This window comes from Protomyctophum bolini (assembly GCF_963924005.1).
Source record: "Protomyctophum bolini genome assembly, chromosome: 11".
NCBI lineage: Eukaryota > Metazoa > Chordata > Actinopteri > Myctophiformes > Myctophidae > Protomyctophum > Protomyctophum bolini.
In genome coordinates this window covers 6,712,162-6,734,006 of record NC_137872.1, presented here as the reverse complement: position 1 = coordinate 6,734,006, position 21,845 = coordinate 6,712,162, and the positions used below count along the sequence as shown (strand labels likewise).

Here is a 21,845-nt window from a genome sequence, read left to right as displayed (position 1 = left end):
TGAGAATTTGCATCTTTAAATACTCATATACGTTATGTTGCATGTATATGATAATGTCTATTAATATGCATTGTCCCGTCGGAAATAAACAAATTAAAGTAAAGTAAAAAAGATCATGAATATACCAAGTGCGACTAAATAATCTGTGTGCTGTGCTGTGCTGTGCTGTGCTGTGCTGTGGTGCTGTGCTGTGCTGTGGTGCTGTGCTGTGGTGCTGTGCTGTGGTGCTGTGCTGTGCTGTGCTGTGCTGTGCTGTGGTGCTGTGGTGCTGTGCTGTGCTGTGCTGTGCTGTGGTGCTGTGCTGTGGTGCTGTGCTGTGCTGTGCTGTGGTGCTGTGCTGTGCTGTGGTGCTGTGCTGTGCTGTGCTGTGGTGCTGTGCTGTGGTGCTGTGCTGTGCTGTGCTGTGCTGTGCTGTGCTGTGGTGCTGTGCTGTGGTGCTGTGCTGTGCTGTGCTGTGGTGCTGTGCTGTGGTGCTGTGCTGTGCTGTGGTGCTGTGCTGTGGTGCTGTGGTGCTGTGCTGTGCTGTGCTGTGCTGTGCTGCTGTGCTGTGGTGCTGTGCTGTGCTGTGGTGCTGTGCTGTGCTGTGCTGTGGTGTGGTGCTGTGCTGTGGTGCTGTGCTGTGCTGTGCTGTGGTGCTGTGCTGTGGTGCTGTGCTGTGCTGTGCTGTGCTGTGCTGTGCTGTGGTGCTGTGCTGTGGTGCTGTGCTGTGCTGTGGTGCTGTGCTGTGCTGTGCTGTGGTGCTGTGCTGTGCTGTGCTGTGGTGCTGTGCTGTGCTGTGCTGTGGTGCTGTGCTGTGGTGCTGTGCTGTGCTGTGCTGTGGTGCTGTGCTGTGCTGTGCTGTGCTGTGCTGTGGTGCTGTGCTGTGCTGTGCTGTGCTGTGGTGCTGTGCTGTGGTGCTGTGCTGTGCTGTGCTGTGGTGCTGTGCTGTGGTGCTGTGCTGTGCTGTGCTGTGGTGCTGTGCTGTGCTGTGCTGTGCTGTGCTGTGCTGTGCTGTGCTGTGGTGCTGTGCTGTGGTGCTGTGCTGTGCTGTGCTGTGCTGAATACTGGAGAACTCGGGTCGCCGACTGTTCTTCATCTTTGCCGAGATTTCTTCCCCTTTCGCCGACTCTTCGTCACTTTCCGGTCCGAGTTCTGTCTGAGAACTCGGACGGAAAGTGACGAAGAGTCGCCGAAACGGGAAGAAATCTCGGCGCTGGAGCGCGCATCTAGCTACTGCATGATGATCATGCACGCTGATCAGACAGCAGATCAATAAAAGCATGCAAAAGCATGGACCGCTACTTTGCATTCATATTCATGTCATATTTACAGTACTACGGCCTTCACAGTGTGTGTGTGTGTGTGTGTGTGTGTGTGTGTGTGTGTGTGTGTGTGTGTGTGTGTGTGTGCCAGGAGGCGGTGTGTGTGTGTGTGTGTGTGTGTGTGTGTGTGTGTGTGTGGGTGTGCGCGCGCGCGCACAAAGTGACCTCACAATCTCCGATCATCTTAATATATTTATATACGCTCCAAAAAGCGTTCATATTTTGCGGGACAGACGGATGAGGAGCAGAAATGAAGCGCCAGCATATCGATCCATTTATCACCACGGAGAGCGCCCTGGATGAGGAGATACGAGTCATTCATGGGAGTCAATGACAAGCTAATAGTTGCACAGAGCATTAGCATACGGCAAGCGAAAAGCGAAATGCCAAAAAAACAAATAGGAATCATTCTGAATATTCTTACGTCCACAGACGAACGCACCTCTCGGTTCCAATCCTTATGACGTTTCCAGACGATTTATGTACTAAATGTGCGCGCGCGTGTGAGAGGCACGCTAAACTGTCAACACTTCTACAATAAGCAACAATATAGCTGACTGCCTGTAGTGAGCTTCTCACATGCAAATATGTCATTAGCAGTATTATGTTTAATCACAACAACGTCACGTTTACTTTAGCTTAGTGTTAGCGTCTTCTGCATTGTTAGCGTTGCTATTCAGATGTAATTCAGTCAGGAAGTAGACAGCTATTTTTCTGGTTTGGGTTTGTTTTGGTTATCGTCGTTAGCACAGTAGCTAACATTCAGAAACTTGCAGCTGCTGAAAGTGCCCCGAAACGTGGAGAATATTCGGCAGAATCTTAAGAAGATTCGCCGCGCGACGACTCTTCTTCAGATTCTGCCGAATATTCTCCACGGTTTGCCGACTTGTCTTGAGAAGTCGGCAAAAAGGGTAAATCCGCCGAGTGTTCTTGTTACCGCTGTGCTGTGGTGCTGTGCTGTGGTGCTGTGCTGTGCTGTGCTGTGCTGTGGTGCTGTGCTGTGGTGCTGTGCTGTGCTGTGCTGTGCTGGTGTTGATTTGCATGGAGCTGCAGTGCAGCTGTCTCCAACAAGGTAACAGGCTTCCAAGACTCTCGGGTCACATGCAAATCAGCCTAGGTTCACAAGCTTTTCAAGCAGTGAAATAGAAGGCTTTTTTTCTTTGTTTTCTTGTGCACAGCAGATGAAAAATAAAAATAAAGAAAGAAAGAAATGCAATTTTCACATCTAATTCTGTAAAGTCACCATACGGGAGCTGGTGTGAACGCTGCTACAAATCAAGGGGCCGTCTGTCATTAATTTGGTTTATCGTAGACTGGAAACAAAGGGTCTCTCTCTCTCTCTCTCTCTCTCTCTCTCTCTCTCTCTCTCTCTCTCTCTCTCTCTCTCTCTCTCTCTCTCTCTCTCTCTCTCTCTCCTCTCTCTCTCTCTCTCTCTCTCTCTCTCTCTCTAAATCTCCTGGGCGTGCTGCCAAAACACAATTACCTATATCCAAATGGATGACAATAATTGTTTTGGGATTGCTCGCGGTTTATGAACTTATGAGGCGTGTGTGTGTGTGCGTGCGTGCGTGCGTGCGTGCGTGTGTGCGTGCGTGCGTGAGTGCATGCGTGCGTGCGTGCGTGCGTGCGTGCCTGCGTGCGTGCGTGCGTGCATGAGTGGCTGCGTGCATGCGTGCGTGTGCACATACGTGCACGTGCGTGCACATGCGTGTGCGTGTTATGAATAATAGAGTGTGCTGATGACGAACAGACTACTTCACTTATATTTACTTGGAATTGGGAAGACAGGGTTGTCATCTTTACTTTACAGCCTGTGCATGTACATATCCTGTGATAAATACAAATACCGGTAGTTTACGTTTGTTTAGTTTACGTCATACGTTGGTTATAGACATACAGTACTAACAGAGAGTCCGACAGGGGTTAATCCGACAACACTAAAACTAACTTGTGGCTGGTTAAAACTAATCTGTGGCAGGTTAAAGCGAACCTGTGGCAGGTTAAAACTTACCCGTGGTTTCCCATGAGGATTTCCGGTGGTGAGGTGACCTGCACCGGAGCTGAAATAACGTGGAGCGGTGCATGGTGAGTAAAAACAGAGAGAAGGGCGGTGGCAGTGGTTTGCTCTTCACCGCGGCTCGTGACGTCATGTTGTAGTTCGGCGGTCACCTCACCACCGAAAAAAAAAACTGCCAGTATATCGGACCAAACGCATGCACCTCTTTCCTCCCAAGCTTCCTTCCTCCCTTTCCTCCCAAGCTTCCTTCCTTCCTTTCCTCCCTAGCTTCCTTCCTTCCTTTCCTCCCAAGCTTCCTTCCGTATGCTTCAGTATTTAGCTACAGTAAACCATGGCCTTTACCGTAGAGCATTACAGCTGAATTGCTATTTTTTATAGCCCTCTTTCTGTATTCCATGTGTGTATTAACCCATTCTGAACGGGAACCCGTTTTGGTGTTAGCCTCATGTTATGCTTTAGCTATTGAAAAATAGCAGATCTACAAGCTCATAGCGCGCCACCGAGTGGCGCGCTACGAGCTTGTAGCTCTGCTATTTTTTGAAAAATCGAAGAACGACTGACATTTTTTAGAATCTGATCTCGGGTCAGAATGGGTTCATCAGACCAGCGTGTGTCCAGTGGAAACCTCGTATGAATCTGATCTCAGGTCAGAATGGGTTAAATGCTTTGTTCCTTTGTTCTTTATGAACCGTTCTCGTCTGCTAATGTATTCCCTCGTTCTAGTTTCTGTTTGTTTTCCAGCTTGTACAGCACTTTTTTATGGTTTGAAACGACGTGCTTCGTTACAAACACCAACGTGAATTAAATGCTGTCGCTGTAAAGGAGACGTCTGTTATATTATGAAAGCCTGGCCCTGTGTGTTCCAAACCCCAGTGGTGCAACGTAACTAAGACAAAGTACATTTACTACTAACCAGTCCAGCTCAGAACTCGGATCTTGTTTTTTGGGGAATTCAATGATAACATAATTTTTCCAGAGACTATTGCTAGAGGTTGCCAGGCTATTTCCTCCATTATACCACGCTTCCCTCGGCCAAGTCAGACTGTTTACTATTCAACGAGCATCAACAGTACAGATGCTGCCTGTGGCGCAGTGACAGAACGCAGAGCCTCCCGTACAAATGAAAATGTCTTCATTAACCCATTCTGACCTGAGATCAGGTTCATACGAGGTTTCCACTGGACACACACTGGTCTGATGAACCCCATTCTGACCTGAGATCAGATTCTAAAAAAATGTCAGTCGTTCTTCGATTTTTCAAAAATAGCAGACCTACAAGCTCGTAGCGCGCCACTCGGTGGCGCGCTATGAGCTTGTAGATCTGCTATTTTTCAATAGCTAAAGCATGACATGATGCTAAACACCAAAACGGGTTCCCGTTCAGAATGGGTTAACACAGTGGCCAAGGCAGAGCCTCCCCAACCCATGAAAAGGTCTTCAATAACACAATAGGCCAACACAGAGACACCCCAACCCATGAACATGTCTTCAATAACACAATAGGCCAACACACCGCTGATGATAATCAGGTCTGTAACTCTGAGAGTGTAACACATGGACCCAAATGGACCCTTACAGGTCTGTAACTCTGAGAGTAAGCCTAATGTACCGTCACCTCATAAACACATAAAATACTGGAAAAATCACCGCACTCCATCTTACTTTTACTACTTTACTATTGTTGCTACAAACCAAAACCAAAGAATCACTCTTGTCACTACTCACTACCCGACTCACGTATAAGACACGCAGTGACACACGTCAACTCCTGACTCACATAATATAAGACATGTAACACGCAGTGACACACGTCAACTCCTGACTCATGGCTTTCAACACAAGAAAGGCAGAACGTCAGACAGAGTCAGGGCAGAAAGTCACCACAAAATAAATGATTGGAAGTGTAAGAATGATACGTCGTCTGAAGTAGACCGGCGTTATTAGCCCTCAGGTGGAGAGCACGCCAGAGTGCAGATGTCAGTTAACCCATTGAGACCCGAGACCACATTCTACTGAATGTCTTCTAAATCATGACAGCTTTCTGGGTTTCTATACCAGTGGTTCAAGGACCCCCTAAATAAATCTGTACTTGGCCGCCTCCATCTGAAAATATGTTGTTCCAGGGACCCCCCAGAAGCAAAAATATGAGTTAAAAACGTTCGCTCTGAAAGAATATATATTAAAAGATTTACGCCACGTTTTCACTATTTAAAAAAATAAATAAATAAATAGCAGATCTACAAGCTTGAAGCGCAACACCGAGTGCCGGGCTGTGAGCTTGTAGATGTGCTATTTTTCAACATGATATAAAGTTTAAAATAATGGTTAAAATTAAGTGGTTGAAAGCTATAAGGTGACACAGATGCGTTCCTCCGGTCTGAATGGGATAAAATATAAAAGATTGGTGCGATAGTGGAGAGAGAGAGAGAGAGAGAGAGAGAGAGAGAGAGAGAGAGAGAGAGAGAGCTGCATGTCAGTGAGAGCAGCGGGTAATGGAACAGGATGGAAGAAGAGCACATCTCAGAGTGTACAGAATATGATTTGGGTTAGAAATGTCAGGTCTGGGCCCAGAAAATGGGATGTTTGTGTTCTTTTATCTTTTATGTGCGACTGATCCTTTCTCTGGTGTAACAGAGCAGCACCGCTTGGTTCTCCAACATCTCAATGTCACTAAAATATCAGACCCATCGGAACTGAGTGGTGCTGTTGGGGTGTCGCTGTCAGACTATAGGTTGTCAGACTATGGGTTGCCCGACATGACTGTCAGAGTATTGGTTGTCAGACATGGCTGTCGGACTATTGGCTGTCGGACTATTGGCTGTCGGACTATTGGAGTAGTGGGACTGTTGGTTGTCGGACTATTGGCTGTCGGACTATTGGATGTCTGACTATTGGCTGTCGGACTATTGGCTGTGGGACTATTGGCTGTTGCACTATTGGCTGTCGGACTATTAGTTTTCGGACTATTAGCTGTCGGACTATGCAGTCTGTACTGGTCTATTTCAGCTGTGACATGTATTTCAGACATGCTCTAATATGTGAAGAGTCTGCCTGTGATATTAACTAATTTATTTCAGACATGCTCTATTATGTGAAGAGTGATATTAACTAATTTATTTCAGAAATGCTCTAATATGTGAAGAGTCTGCCTGTGATATTAACTCATTTCTTGTGAAAAGCTGGAGGCTGCGCGATGGCAGCCCCTCCGTCAAATCTGGTCACAAATATCCCTGGGATTGGTATGTATTAAATGCCATTGACGCCCACTGTCTCTCTGACTAAGTTAAAAACTATTTAACCGCTTTAGACCGGACGTCGAAAATAAAAAGAAATCTTCTAAATCCTGACAGTTTTCTGAAATACCTCATGTTTCTATATCAGTGGTCTTCAATATTTAATGTCAAGGACCCCAACAATTATATGTAATTGGCCGCCGACCCCCATCTGAAAATATGTTGTTCCAGGGACCCTCCCACAGAAGCAATGAGTTAAAAGCGTTCGCTCTGAAAGAATGTATATATATTTTTAGACACATTTTCACGATCTTTCAAAAATAGCAGAACTACACAAGGTCGTAGCGCGGCACTCTGTGCCGTGCTATGAGCTTGTAGAGCTGCTATTTTTCAATAGCTAAAGTATAACGCACCAAAAGGGGTTCCTGCCCAAAATGGGTTAAATACTATTTAACATATAGAGAGGGTTCCGTTCAGTGTCCTCGATGCCCTCATTATCCAACAACTTCTCCACAGTGAGTGACACTCAGTCACAGCGTGATCTGGTCCCACAATGTAGAACAAACATGGAGAACGTTCTCATTCCGCTGCTCTGCCTGCACCAAAATGTGGAATCCATTATTAAATATCAGGAGACCACAAGGGGAGAGAAATGTAAATGTCCCATCTCTTCTGTACATACAGTATCTCACTGCGCCAAGAAGCATTGAATACTGATGTGTATATTATTACAGGAAACTCCCGTTAAACTTTCCAACAGACTCCGCTTAACTCCCGTAATGTAAATGGTATAAATATTTATATAGTGCCTTTATCCAAGGCGCTTTACATAGATTGTGCATTACATTCACCCATTCACCCATTCACCCATTCACACACACATTCAGACACCAATTGCGGCGGAAGCCATGCAAGGTACCAACCAGCACATCGGGAGCAATTTGGGGTTCAGTGTCTTGCCCAAGGACACTTCGACATGTAGACAGGAGGAGGAGCCGGGATTCGAACCGCCGACCCATGGATCATTGCACGACCTGCTATGCCTCCTGAGCCACAGTCGCCCCCAATGTAATGTACCATCACACCTGTATATTACTGTATATTACTGTACATTACTGTATATGCTGCTAAACTTGTTGGGAGTGGACTATCAGACACTGCGTGAAAAGAGGGATTAACAGGCATGGACACTAGATTTGCCCGTAAACCTCAAGGTTAGCTGCATGTACAGTACAGTAATATACAGTAATATACAGGGGTGATGGTACAATTCGGGAGTGTACCGGAGTTTGTTGGTAAATTTACCGGGTGTTTCCTGGAATATACTCAACCGTATTCCATGCTTTTTGCGCAGTGAGACTATCTCTCTCTCTCTCTCTCTCTCTCTCTCTCTCTCTCTCTCTCTCTCTCTCCTCGGTATGAAGCTCACAACATGTCGTGCTGCGACATGTTGTGCAAAGAGGATTGGTCCTTACCTTGTCGTTGACCAGCAGTTCGATGGGGTTGTTGCCCCACTCAATGAGGACGATCTCGTTGGCCTGGCCCGGCACGCCGTAGGAGAAGGGCGTGCCGATGCCGGGCGAGGCGCCCGACTTCAGCCACATGCACACGGTGAAGGCGTACATCTCCGGGAGGCTCTTCCGGATGCGTCCGTACAGGTAGTTGGTCCTCAGAGACAGAGACACCTTGAAGTCCTCGGGGGACTTGAATGCATTGTTACCTGAAAAACATGACAAAAAAAACACGACATTATTTCATTAAAGACACAGTCCTCGGGGGACTTGGTTCCATCTGTACACTCTCAGAGTTACAGACCCATGAGGGTCCATTTGGTTACAAACTATCATTTAGCTGGGGGACCCCCTGGAACTCCTTCAAGGATTCCCCAATATTGGGAACCACTGGACTGAATGAACCAAATCAATCATTTGCTGCCAACACAATGGAACGCAGGGTAATCCTCGTACCCTGAAGGCTGTTAGGACAGTCTGGGACATGGAAGGTTTCCAGTGGTCACCTGCTACTTGCTATTTTATATTTTGAATCTTGAAAAGGTTACAGTATGAGGTTTCCACCCGACAGATGAAATGGTGTGTGATCACGCCATGCCTTTATGACGGTAATGAAGGTCCTTCGGTTATAGAGCTGGGCATAATTATTATTGCGAACGCAATGAGCGATGCCTGCCTGCGCTGTAACACCACCCACCAGAGGGCGCAGCTGTATCACGCATGCACGCACACACGCATGCACGCACGCACGCACGCACGCACGCACGCACGCACACACTAAAACTAAAACTAAAACTAAAACTAAAACTAAACTAAAACTAAAACTAAAAATCAAATCCAATCAGACGGACACATACAAGCTTTCCACATGACGTGTTCAGCGTCTCTCTCGTCCAATCAGACGGACATACGAGCTTTCTACATGACGTGTCCTGCAGCGTCTCAGCGTGTTCAGCGTCGTCCAATCAGACGGCTCGTCTCTCGTTCCAAGGCCAAGCCTCAAGATATTCACATTGTTTTAGTGTGTTACAACCTTAGCTGCTGCTGCTAAGAGGCAGCTTGTTACTGTGGCTGTATCACCATGGCAACAGGAGTACGCATGTGTGTGTGCGCATGTGTGTGTGTGCACGTGTGTGCGTGTATGTGCGTGCGTATGTGCCTGTGCGTATGTGCGTAGTGCACTCGTTTACTATGCTTGTGGGGGCCAAATGTCCCAGCAAGTGTATATCGTAGAGTGCATAATTATTATGGTGAGGAGAATGTGGTTGGAAATGCTTGGTGTTTTAAGCATTATGTGCTTATAGCTATTGAAAATAGCAGATCTACAAGCTCATAGCACGGCACCGAGTGCCACGCTATGAGCTTGTATAGGTCGGCTATTTAAAAGAAATCGTGAATATGTGGCGCACATCTTTGAATATATTCTTTCAGAGCCAACGTTTTTAACTCAAATCTTTGCTTCTGCATGGGGTGGGTCCCTGGAACAACATATTTTCAGATTGGGGTCGGTGGCCAATTACATTTCTGGGGGTCCATGACATGAAATATTGAGCACCACTGATACAGAAATATTTAGAAGCCTTTTTTTTTTTCGAGGTAATTTTCGTCAGTTAAAAATGGGTTAAAAAACAAGCTTGTAGATCTGCTAAAGTATATAACAAGAAAAGGGGCTCCTGTTCTGAATGAGTTAAAACTGCAATCGTGAATTGCTGACGTCCTCACAACGATAGTAACCCAAACGCATGCCGCGCGCGTGTTTGTTCTCTTTTCCGACTGCGCGGGTCTCCAGAGAGGTACCCCCCCCTCCTCCCCCAACTCCCCCAACCCCCCCCCCTCTCCCCTCCAGATCTAACATGATTATTCTGTTTCTTGTAGATCAGCTGCCTTCCATTCCATGTCTCTCTCTCTCTCTCTCTCTCTCTCTCTCTCTCTCTCTCTCTCTCTCTCTCTCTCTCTCTCTCTCTCTCTCTCTCTCTCTCTCTCTCTATCTCTCTCTCCCCTCTGAGCCTCTCTCTCTCTCCCCCTCTCTCTCTCTCTCTCTCTGTCAGAAACAAACCTCCACTCTGCCCTACTTCTTCCAATACCCATTCATTCAACTCTCAGTTTTATATCTCCATTTAACCTTTATTTAATCAGAGAGATTAAAAAGAAATCTATTTAGTAACAAAACAAAACAAAAAACATTCCCCAATGGAATGAGACAAGCAGCACATTAAGTCGTTCAGGACGGGAACTCCTTTTGGTGTTTTAAGGATCATGTTATACTTTAGCTCAGATCTACAAGCTCGTAGCACGGTAAGGGTCCCTCCCTGGAACAGCATATTTTCAGACGGGGGTCCCTCCCTGGGTCCCTCCCAGACGGGGGTCCCTCCCTGGAACAACATGTTTTCAGACGGGGGTCCCTCCCTGGAACAACATATTTTCAGACGGGGGTCCCTCCCTGGAGCAACATATTATCAGACGGGGGTCCCTCCCTGGAACAACATATTATCAGACGGGGGTCCCTCCCTGGAACAACATATTTTCAGACGGGGGTCCCTCCCTGGAACAACATATTATCAGACGGGGGTCCCTCCCTGGAACAACATGTTTTCAGACGGGGGTCCCTCCCTGGAACAACATATTATCAGACGGGGGTCCCTCCCTGGAACAACATATTTTCAGATGGGGGTCCCTCCCTGGAACAACATATTTTCAGACGGGGGTCCCTCCCTGGAACAACATATTTTCAGACGGGGGTCCCTCCCTGGAACAACATATTTTCAGACGGGGGTCCCTCCCTGGAGCAACATATTATCAGACGGGGGTCCCTCCCTGGAACAACATATTTTCAGACGGGGGTCCCTCCCTGGAACAACATATTATCAGACGGGGGTCCCTCCCTGGAACAACATATTTTCAGACGGGGGTCCCTCCCTGGAACAACATATTTTCAGACGGGGGTCCCTCCCTGGAACAACATATTTTCAGACGGGGGTCCCTCCCTGGAACAACATATTTTCAGATGGGGGTCCCTCCCTGGAACAACATATTATCAGACGGGGGTCCCTCCGTGGAACAACATATTTTCAGACGGGGGTCCCTCCCTGGAACAACATATTTTCAGACGGGGGTCCCTCGGCCGCGGCCAAATACTATAATGTTTTGAGGTCCTTGTTTGAGCACCGCCGATAGAGAACCGTCAGGATATAGACTCAGGTCTAAGTGGGTTAAAGCATTGATTGCGAGCAAACATAAAACAAGTAGCAGAGATTAATGTTTAAAACACAGGGACAAAAAACAACACAAACACACTAGAACAAATCAAAGGAAATGAACCGGGGGAATCGTTAAAAAGGAGCTCTGAAAGTCGAAGTCGACATAAAATGGATGAAGTGGGAAAACAGACGGGGCTGATTCGTCTGCCTCCCCAAAAACACACCTGACCAACATTCTGATTCGGTGGTGTAATAACCACTGCACACAGTGGGGCTCCCAAACCTTTTCATGTCAAGGACCCCCAAATTAGACACTAATTACCCTGCCGGACCCCCATTTGAAAAGGTATACCCATGTAGGGACCCCCATGAGAGAAGATTTGTACGGCTCTTAGCAGTGATTTTCAACCATTTTCACCCCCAGTTTGACATGCAACAGATTACAGACCCCCAGGCCCCTTTAATGGCATTTCTATATCTCTGAGACTCAAATATGTATATAAAATTGTAAAACTAATGTTAATTTAACTCTGAGAGTGTATACAACTGGAACAAAAGCCATTTGGTTCCGTATGTGCACTCTCAAGAGTTACAGACCCATACAAGGGTCCATTTGGTTCCCAGGATTACACTAGATAATTGACACAGAGTGAAAATAATTTAGTTAAAAAAATACTATGGGATTTATATGTATAAGCCTGGAGACGAGGCAGCCAATCATGAGAAAGTGTCCACTACTACAAGAGGCAGTATAGCAAATGTTGTCCAGGTGATTGAACAGTCTGAGAACCACTATTCTGAGCCAGTGAATGGTGCATTTATATAGCGCCTTTATCCAAGGCTCTTTACATAGGCACACTCTCGCACTCTCACGCACGCACGCACGCACGCACGTGCCTGAGTGCTTGAACAGTGTTCAAGCACTCAGTTTCTTCCCCCTCAATATCATAACTCCTCTATTAGATGGCTCTGGTTGCACCTGGCGGTTATGACTCAGAGTCATGTTCTTGTTTAAAGTTAAAGTGGTTCAGTGTGTCTAGATCTCATGAATATTGAAGCAATGGAAAGTATTAACAAATAGCTTGTTGACTAAATGATAAACTGGAACCCATGAGGCTTAAGCGTTTTGAAAACAATATTCTTCTTCTTCTTATTTCATAACAACAACACATTCAGCATAATATCTGAAGTCTACCCCCCCCCCCCCCCTAAATGATAAACTGGAACACATGAGGCTCCAGCGTTTTGAAAACAATATTCTTCTTCTTATTTCATAACAACAAAACATTCAGCATAATATCTGAAGTCTACCCCCCCCCCCCCCAGACGCAGCGTGCTAATGCAGATCGTTTGCCTGGTCTTATCCCTTGAAGACCTGAGACCATATTCATATTCATATTCATATTCATATTCCATATTCTACGGGAACAAGGTATGTTTCTATACGAGTACACTGTTTGAAAAGAGGAGTTAACAGGCAATTATGGGCACTAGATTAGCCCGTAAACCTCAAATTGAGCAGGCATATGCAGTACTATACGGCAATATACAGGTGTGATACCTGTTACATACAATTCGGGAGTTTACCGGAGTTTGTTGGAAAGTTTAACGGGAGTTTCCTGTAATATACACATCCGTATTCCATGCTTTCTGCGCAGTGGAAGTTTTTCCATGCGGCGGAGGACCCCATGTCAAAATATGTTGTTCCAGGGATACCCCCAGAAGCAAAGATTTGAGTTAAAAAACCTTCACTGGGAAAGTATATAATTCAAAGATTAGCGTCTCATTTCATTTTTCAAATATAGCAGATCTACAAGCTCGTATAGAGCGGCACAGAGTGCCGCACTACGAGCTTGTAGATCTGCTATTTTTTTCCTATATAAGCTCAAGTATAAAATAATGTTTTAAAGTGTTAAAGTTATTAAAAGGTGACACAGATGCGTTCCAGGTAGTAATGGGTTACGCGCGGCGCAGGATGAGACAAGGACCAAACAGGCTTTCACAGGAGTGTTACAGATGTTCCTCATCCAATATGGAGCTCCTGCTGGGACCATGGGTTTGTTTACCGGGGACCTGTCAAGACTCGCTTTGATTCAAAGCAGGGAGACACATCACACAACGTGCAGAGATAATGCATGAGGAGAGGAGAGGCCGCGAGGCGACGGGAGATAAAATGATATTCATAAAGTGCTCCCGTGTGTTAATGTTATGTTAATGTTAATGTTAATGTCGTCTGAACAGTGGCTGTTAACATCTGCTAAAGTGGGGTTATACGTATCGAGAGACCGAGTGATGTGGCGGGGACGATACATCATCCAAATATACGAAACGGTAGGTACCTGCATGGGAACCCGGGACGGTAACTTATTTAGACGGTAGGACGTGTGGAGCCGTCCTATAGCTAATCCAACCCATGGATTGTGAGGACGTGTACACACGTTCTAGTGCATTTTCATTAATATCAAACGAGAGAAAAATATTCAGATTCAGATATTCAGATATTCAGAGCCAGGGTTGGCCTCTCCTTCTGCACCATACTCCTTGCTGTTCGCGCATGCGCGCTGCCGTTCACTTCCCTGTTTACGGCTCAGAAAGAAAGCTTTGTATCTCCTAATCCAGGGAGCTCTCCGTGGTTTTGACCAGATGGATTATACTAAACTCTTCCACTTTGACTTCAACATGCCTCTCGTTTACAATATGAACACGATATGTATAGTGATGATGTAGTGAGGCATCATGGGTAGTGTAGTACTTACTTCTCTCCAGCTCGGTGATCCTCTCCAGCAGGGAGCTCAGCGTCTGCTCGGTGCGCTGGCGGTGCGCCGCCGTCTCGTTGAGCAGCTGGCTCTTCTCCGCCTCCAGCTCGGCCACCTTGCGGAGCAGCTGGCTCTCTAGCGCCCCCAGGCGCTGGCGCAGGAGCTCGCGCAGCTCCGCGGGCAGCGGGGACAGGGCGGACGACGCCCCTCCCCCTCCTCCTGCTGTTGTAGCTCCTCCTACTCCTACTCCGCCCGGCGACGAGGAGGAGGAGGAGGACGGGGAGGAAGAGGAGGAGTTGTTGGCAGCGCCGGGCAGACGCAGCAGCTGTTGCTGCTGAGAGAGAAACACAACGGAAAAGACGGTCAGTTATAGAGTTGATTTCGTCGACTAAAACAGTGGTTTTCAACAGTGTTGTTTTTGGCAGCCAAATTTGATTTTAGTTTCAGTCATATAGTCTCTTGAATAGAATTATTATAATTTAGTTTCAGTCACATTTTAGTCACCTGGAATGTTTTAGTGTTTAGTCTAGTTTTAGTCGACTAAATGTCATGCGATTTTAATCGACTACATGTACAGTTGATTTAGTCGACTAAAATGTATTTTGGCAGGCCTTGATGCCATCGTAATGACATTTGCTGAAAATAGCAGATCGGTAATTGTATATCGGCTATTTTCATCATGCAACCAAGTGTAAAATGACTTATACTGGATATATACTGGATCTCTTGTTCACTAGTCCCCTTCCTAACATTTTAGTCTAGTTTTTATTTGTTGACGAAATTGTCAGTATATTTAGTCTCAATTTTAGTCATCATAAATATTTAGTTTTTGTCAGTCAAAAAAACTGTGGTTTTCAACAGGGGTTCCAGGTGGTCCCCTGCAGCTGATGGAGAGTTGGTAACCAAATGGACCCTTACTGACGATATTCACACCGCTGCCATCTTGCCAAGACAAGACGAAAACAACAACAACAACAAACAACTTTAGAATAATTGTTATTTTTCTATATCAATACAGCACAGAATTGTGGACAAAATCGTATCCAACGAACGTTGAACAAAATAATAATTCTTCTAAGACGATAATATGCAGACCGCGGCCATCTTGCCAGCAAGGTGCTAAATAGGTTCTACTTCCCATTTGGCAGCCCATTCATCCAACAACAGCTGAGTTGTAAGTCTGATGTCTATTTTGGTACCAACATTATATAATCACTCATGTATTAAAACCTCTGAACTTTTGTCTCTGCCTTATTTTTGTCTGCTTATTCTGACCAATTCAGATCTCCATCATCACACCTGTTTGGAATGTATTTTAGGATAGATTTGCCAGGTGTGGATTGGCCTCATTTCACACCTGGCAAATCAGGCTCGGCAACGAGGATTTAGATTAGATTTTGGTTAAAGTAAAAGAGGTTTATGGACTAGGATTAGTAGAGGTCAGAGGTCATGGTTTATATGGAGGTTAGTGTTTGATTTTTAACTAATTTATACTTAGTTCTCGTAGTTTTATACGTACTCATTTATACGTAGGTGGCTCACACGTAACATATAGCACATCTACAAGCTCACAGAGTGCTTTGCAGTGTGTGTGTGTGTGTGTGTGTGTGTGTGTGTGTGTGTGTGTGTGTGTGTGTGTGTGTGTGTGTGTGTGTGTGTGTGTGTGTGTGTGTGCGTGCGTGTGTGTGTGTGTGTGTGTGTGCACGTCCGTTTCCTTGTGAGAGACAGAGAGGAGAGGAGAGAGAGAGAGGTGGAGGTAGAGTTACTGAATAGAGTCAGGGATATGAAGGAGTTCAGACATAGATTTAATGACACAGACATCTAATCCCGTTAATCCTGTCGTCTCCAACAAAGCGTTCCGTCGCTCCTCACGAAGCCTCGGAGATTTAACGGCCCGACAACTTTGAAAAACACACTGTCGTCCCACGTTCGTTTGAGGTCACAACATCCGCGAGAGGAGAGGAGAGGCGAGGAGAGGAGAGGAGAGGAGAGGAGAGGAGAGGAGAGGAGAGGAGAGGAGAGGAGAGGAGAGGAGTTAACAGCCAGATGTCACGGTGGGACTGTGACTGCTGACGTCAATCTGTTGAACTGCATGCCAGCTATAGACTCACAGGCACTGTGGAGTTCATCCTAGGTAATTATAATGAATTAAACATTCATGGAGCTTTTCTAAGTACTACTCAAAGTGCTTTACAGCGGTCCGTTCATTCATTCATTCATTCATTCATTGGGTAAATTGTTCATTGCGCATGCAGCGCTTCGTTTCCGCTCAAAAGTCATTAAAATTGGATCTATAAAAATACACACAAATTGAAAATGTCCCATTGTTATGGCATCTATCAATACTCAATAGGTATGCCCTGTAGCGAACACAAGCCAGAGGGGAGGGTGAAGGCTGATGTTTACATACTCAATAGGTATGCCCTGTAGCGAACACAAGCCAGAGGGGAGGGTGAAGGCTGATGTTTCCATACTCAATAGGTATGCCCTGTAGCGAACACAAGCCAGAGGGGAGGGCGAAGGCTGATGTTTCCATACTCAATAGGTATGCCCTGTAGCGAACACAAGCCAGAGGGGAGGGTGAAGGCTGATGTTTCCATACTCAATAGGTATGCCCTGTAGCGAACACAAGCCAGAGGGGAGGGCGAAGGCTGATGTTTCCAGAAGTTTGTATTTACTCTCAGCTTTAGACATAAAGTTTCAACATAAAGTTGTGTTCCTTTCCTTTCCTTTCCTTGTGAGAAACATGCCGAGGACGACCTCCAACTATCTGACCTTCAGATTCAACCTGAAGAGGTGACTAAAAACAGAGTACTTATCAGCTCTCAGATCACTGCATGTTGTCATTTCTACATTCACTCTGCGGTTGTTTTTGTCCCCTGTGCAATGTTTTATTGTTCTTGCATTGCATTGCATTGGTACTGTATGTGTTTTTGTACAGTATGTATAGTTTTACTACCATTTTTAAGAGCCTGTGTTGAGGAAATAACATAATAGGGGTGTATATTCTATTGACCTTGTGACCTAGTGTAATCATATTGTCGGTTGACAATATTCACCTGCTCAGGGAGATGTAAATTAGCCTATGGCTAACTCTGGCCCCTTTACATGGATGTGAAAACTGACATGTTGAAAACAAATGAAAACAAATCTTCAACCGCTCATCCGTAGTCGGGTCGCGGTGGCAACAGCTCCACCAAAGAGCTCCAGACATCCCTTTCATACAAGCATAACATAGAAGATGGGCCTTTAAAACACACACACACACACACACACACACACACACACACACACACACACACACACACACACACACACACACACACACACACACACACACACACACACACACACACACACACACACACACACACACACACACACACACACACACACACACACACGCACAAACATAACTATGCCTCATGTCTATATACCATGCATGTGAATTAATTCATGAATCATCAACATGTTTACTGACATAGCCTTTGATATCCCATTTACTGTCATTCATTGAAACTTCACTGCAAACAATGTTTACATGACAGCAACAGACTGAAACACCTGCTCTCTGTAAACCCGGAACCCCTTTTGGTGTTTTAAGCATTATGTTGTACTTTAGCTGTTGGAAAAATAGCAGATCTACAAGCTCATATAATCTTGGGGGTCCTTGACCTGAAAATGTTTGAGAACGACAGGATTTTGTAGAATTGTCTCAGGTCTAAATGGGTTAATGTAAACACATCCAAAGTGACCTCACACAGAGTCATGAAAACACAACACACACATTACCTTGTTCCTGTTCTAGCTGGCTGCTAAATGAACCTTCAGAGAGTCTACAGTAGTTCAGAGAAACGTTGTGCTTCTGCCTTTCCTTCCATCTGAATCTGCACCTGGTAAGTCACGTGTGTGTCACATTCACTTCCTTCCACGGCTTCAAAATAAAAGCATCACCATAAAGCACATGCAGCCATCTAATAGAAGAGTCAACATTGAGGGGGCAGAGACAGAGCGCTCGAGCGCTGTTTGTGCAGCATGCATGGATGGAGAGGGACAAGCTGGAGTTGGAAATACATTGTTTTCAACGAGGGCGGCGCAAATATGAGCTATTTTAGGCATGTGTGCAACATGACAACTGTTTTAAAGTATTGTACAGTAACAACTAAAGTCTCTGTAATGTTTATGTTGTACTATTACGACAAAACAATCTAAAATAAAGGGATTTAAGATCATTAAAGTGAACAAAGTTTGCATAACTCTGTCTTACTCTATGGCTCTGCCATAAAGAGAATGGAACCTGCTGAACAGAGAGCTTATATAACACCCATATTATGAGAGGCAGTATTAAACCTTGTAGAGTATTAAACCTTATCAAAGGATCATCATGGGGTCCTTGACACGCCCATATGACGATGACCTGCATGCTCTAAAAGTGTGAAAAGGCATATCTTTCTCTCTAAAGCTCTTTCACGGTCATTCTACCAAAGTTCTTCTGATTCTGCTTTGAATAATGAGAGAGGTCCAAACCCCTCCTTCCCCCCCCCCCCCCCTCCCCCATGGAGAATGAATAAAAAATAAGTGTCTTCTTATCAGAAGCATTGATCTTCTTGCGGTGTGAAGCAACGGCCTTGGATCAATAGAACTGTGATTAGACAGAAGGACGCAAAGGCGAAGGAAGATGAGTCATGGAAGGATTTATATCTGCAGCGATCCATCCATCCATGGCTGACTCTCCACTGATGTATGAATGCTTTCAATCTGCATTAATGAGAGAGATAGGGAGAGAGAGAGAGAGAGAGAGAGAGAGAGAGAGTTGCTGTCCACCCACTGTGGCGGACTGAAACTTGGAATTTGGCCCAGACTGGCCCACCACAACCAGCGCGCACATGCGCTACTGACTTTTCAGTAGAGTACAGATACTTGAAATACAAGCCCTTAACACCTCCACATTCAACTGTACAACATAAATGATACACAACCAACTTAACATTTGGCCCAGACCGGCCCACCAGAGGGTTAACCCACCGGGCCTGGTACGTCCTGTGGCCAATCCAGGCCTGGTGGTTGCAGGTCTGTCTATGGTGGTGTGGAGGAATTGGGTTGTGTTGACTGTTGAGCCACACCACTCTGGCACGGACGAGCTCATTACAACATGCGTTGGTTATTAATATACAGCATAGTGGTGGAGGGATGTCCTGACTCACGGTGTGGTTTTAATGTAAATTCATAAGTTAGACGCCTCACTGGACATGACCTCAATATGAGCTGAATATGCAACACATATAGTCTTATTAATGAGGCTTACGGGAATAACAGTATGTCCATTCATCTTTTTGCAACCCATTCTTTCACAGTGTCAATTATCTAATGTAATGCTGGGCGCTACACTTCCTCTGACAACCTGGGGAGAGCAGCGGACTGACCTCATGCTTCCTTCAATGCATGAGGAGACGTAGCGAGTGGAAGGAACACTTCCATCAGGCACCCCGGTTGGCCAGGGGGAGGCTCCACTCTGGCTCAAAGTGGCCTATAATGATGCTATGGGCTTGTTGCTCCACATTCCCAGATGGCATAGCGCCAGTCAAATATGGGAGACTAACTGGAGAAAAACTGATTTTATTTTATTATTTTTTTCATCCGAAATGAGTTAATATCACAGGCAGACTCTTCACATACTAGAGCATGTCTGAAATAAGTGGCAGAGCTTAAATCAACATGTAGATATGAAATAAGTGCTTAAACGTTTAGCTAGGTGTAATGCTAGAGTCGACAGAAGACATGTAAATATGAAATAAATGCTTAAACATGTAGCTAGGTGTAATGTTAGAGACCACAGAAGTGAACCTTTCAAGCCTGTTTTCTCAACTCGCTGTTTCTCTGCAAGACATTAGCAACCAATATGTTAATTTGAAGCTACTGTATAATTCCCTGCTTTCATATGACAATAAAAATCAATGACGTAGCCTCGGTCACATTTGTGACCGCTGGTGTTCCTACCTGTGATCCGCTGTTAAGACAGTTGATTGTATGCGTCGGCTTGATGTGTCCGAGAACAGCATCATAGAGGCTCTAACCAGACCCATGACAGGAGAACAGCATCATAGAGGCTCTAACCAGACCCATGACAGGAGAACAGCATCACAGAGGCTCTAACCAGACCCATGACAGGAGAACAGCATCATAGAGGCTCTAACCAGACCCATGACAGGAGAACAGCATCATAGAGGCTCTAACCAGACCCATGACAGGAGAACAGCATCATAGAGGCTCTAACCAGACCCATGACAGGAGAACAGCATCATAAAGGCTCTAACCAGACCCATGACAGGAGAACAGAGGATCTAACCAGACCCATGACAGGAGAACAGAGGCTCTAACCAGACCCATGACAGGAGAACAGAGGATCTAACCAGACCCATGACAGGAGAACAGAGGCTCTAACCAGACCCATGACAGGAGAACAGAGGATCTAACCAGACCCATGACAGGAGAACAGAGGCTCTAACCAGACCCATGACAGGAGAACAGAGGCTCTAACCAGACCCATGACAGGAGAACAGAGGATCTAACCAGACCCATGACAGGAGAACAGAGGATCTAACCAGACCCATGACAGGAGAACAGCATCATAGAGGCTCTAACCAGACCCATGACAGGAGAACAGAGGATCTAACCAGACCCATGACAGGAGAACAGCATCATAGAGGCTCTAACCAGACCCATGACAGGAGAACAGAGGCTCTAACCAGACCCATGACAGGAGAACAGCATCATAGATGCTCTAACCAGACCCATGACAGGAGAACAGAGGATCTAACCAGACCCATGACAGGAGAACAGAGGCTCTAACCAGACCCATGACAGGAGAACAGAGGCTCTAACCAGACCCATGACAGGAGAACAGAGGCTCTAACCAGACCCATGACAGGAGAACAGCATCATAGATGCTCTAACCAGACCAATGACAGGAGAACAGCATCATAGATGCTCTAACCAGACACATGACAGGAGAACAGCATCATAGAGGCTCTAACCAGACCCATGACAGGAGAACAGAGGCTCTAACCAGACCCATGACAGGAGAACAGAGGCTCTAACCAGACCCATGACAGGAGAACAGCATCATAGATGCTCTAACCAGACCCATGACAGGAGAACAGCATCATAGATGCTCTAACCAGACCCATGACAGGAGAACAGCATCATAGAGGCTCTAACCAGACCCATGACAGGAGAACAGAGGCTCTAACCATAAACCAGCCCCATGAAAAGCAGTTACAGATACACATCCAGACTTAGAGAGCACAGGCGTAACAGCCTCTATACTTTTTACTTTTTAAACTCCCCTGCCTGAATCCTGTGGAGTTGGCACTAGACAGCTACTTGATACATTTTATATATTGTATGTTTATTTATTTTATATACGTACCCCCAGCTAGGGGACGTTATTTGCAGCGTATACTCTGCTTTTAACATTGATCTGCTTTTAACATTGATCCGGTTGCTATGCAACGCCATGGGATGTCCATTTACCTCAGTTCAAAGGAGGATTTTCAAGCCTCCATAAGTCAGAATCCAGCAGAGCTGTCCTTGGTAGATCTTAAGCCATCCAAAGTTCGGATGTCACTTGTGACTTTGTACCACGTCGCTCCCGACACATGTTGTACACGTTTATGGCGACAGGTAAACAGTGTGCGCTAATCGTAATGATAGCAATATGTTTGTATTTACAGTGAGTTTGTGTGTGGGGGGCTGGCGGTGGTTCTCCTCTTAAAGTGAACGCTGATGGTGGCACAGGTTAACTTCTTAATGCTAACAGCTAGCCGCAAG

The 21,845-nt window shown here is 45.7% G+C and overlaps 1 protein-coding gene across 1 annotated transcript in view; it reads right to left on the bottom strand.

Moving 5' to 3' along the window:
- The window catches only part of LOC308324440 (neuronal pentraxin-2-like), a gene marked incomplete at both ends in the record, with an annotated part of 45,307 nt that overhangs the window by 19,660 nt on the left and 3,802 nt on the right, over positions 1-21,845 (bottom strand). The window contains 3 exon segments of the mRNA XM_080776486.1: positions 8,027-8,271; positions 14,016-14,220; positions 14,223-14,237. Of these exon segments, the coding sequence (XP_080632612.1) occupies positions 8,027-8,271; positions 14,016-14,220; positions 14,223-14,237 (465 nt within the window).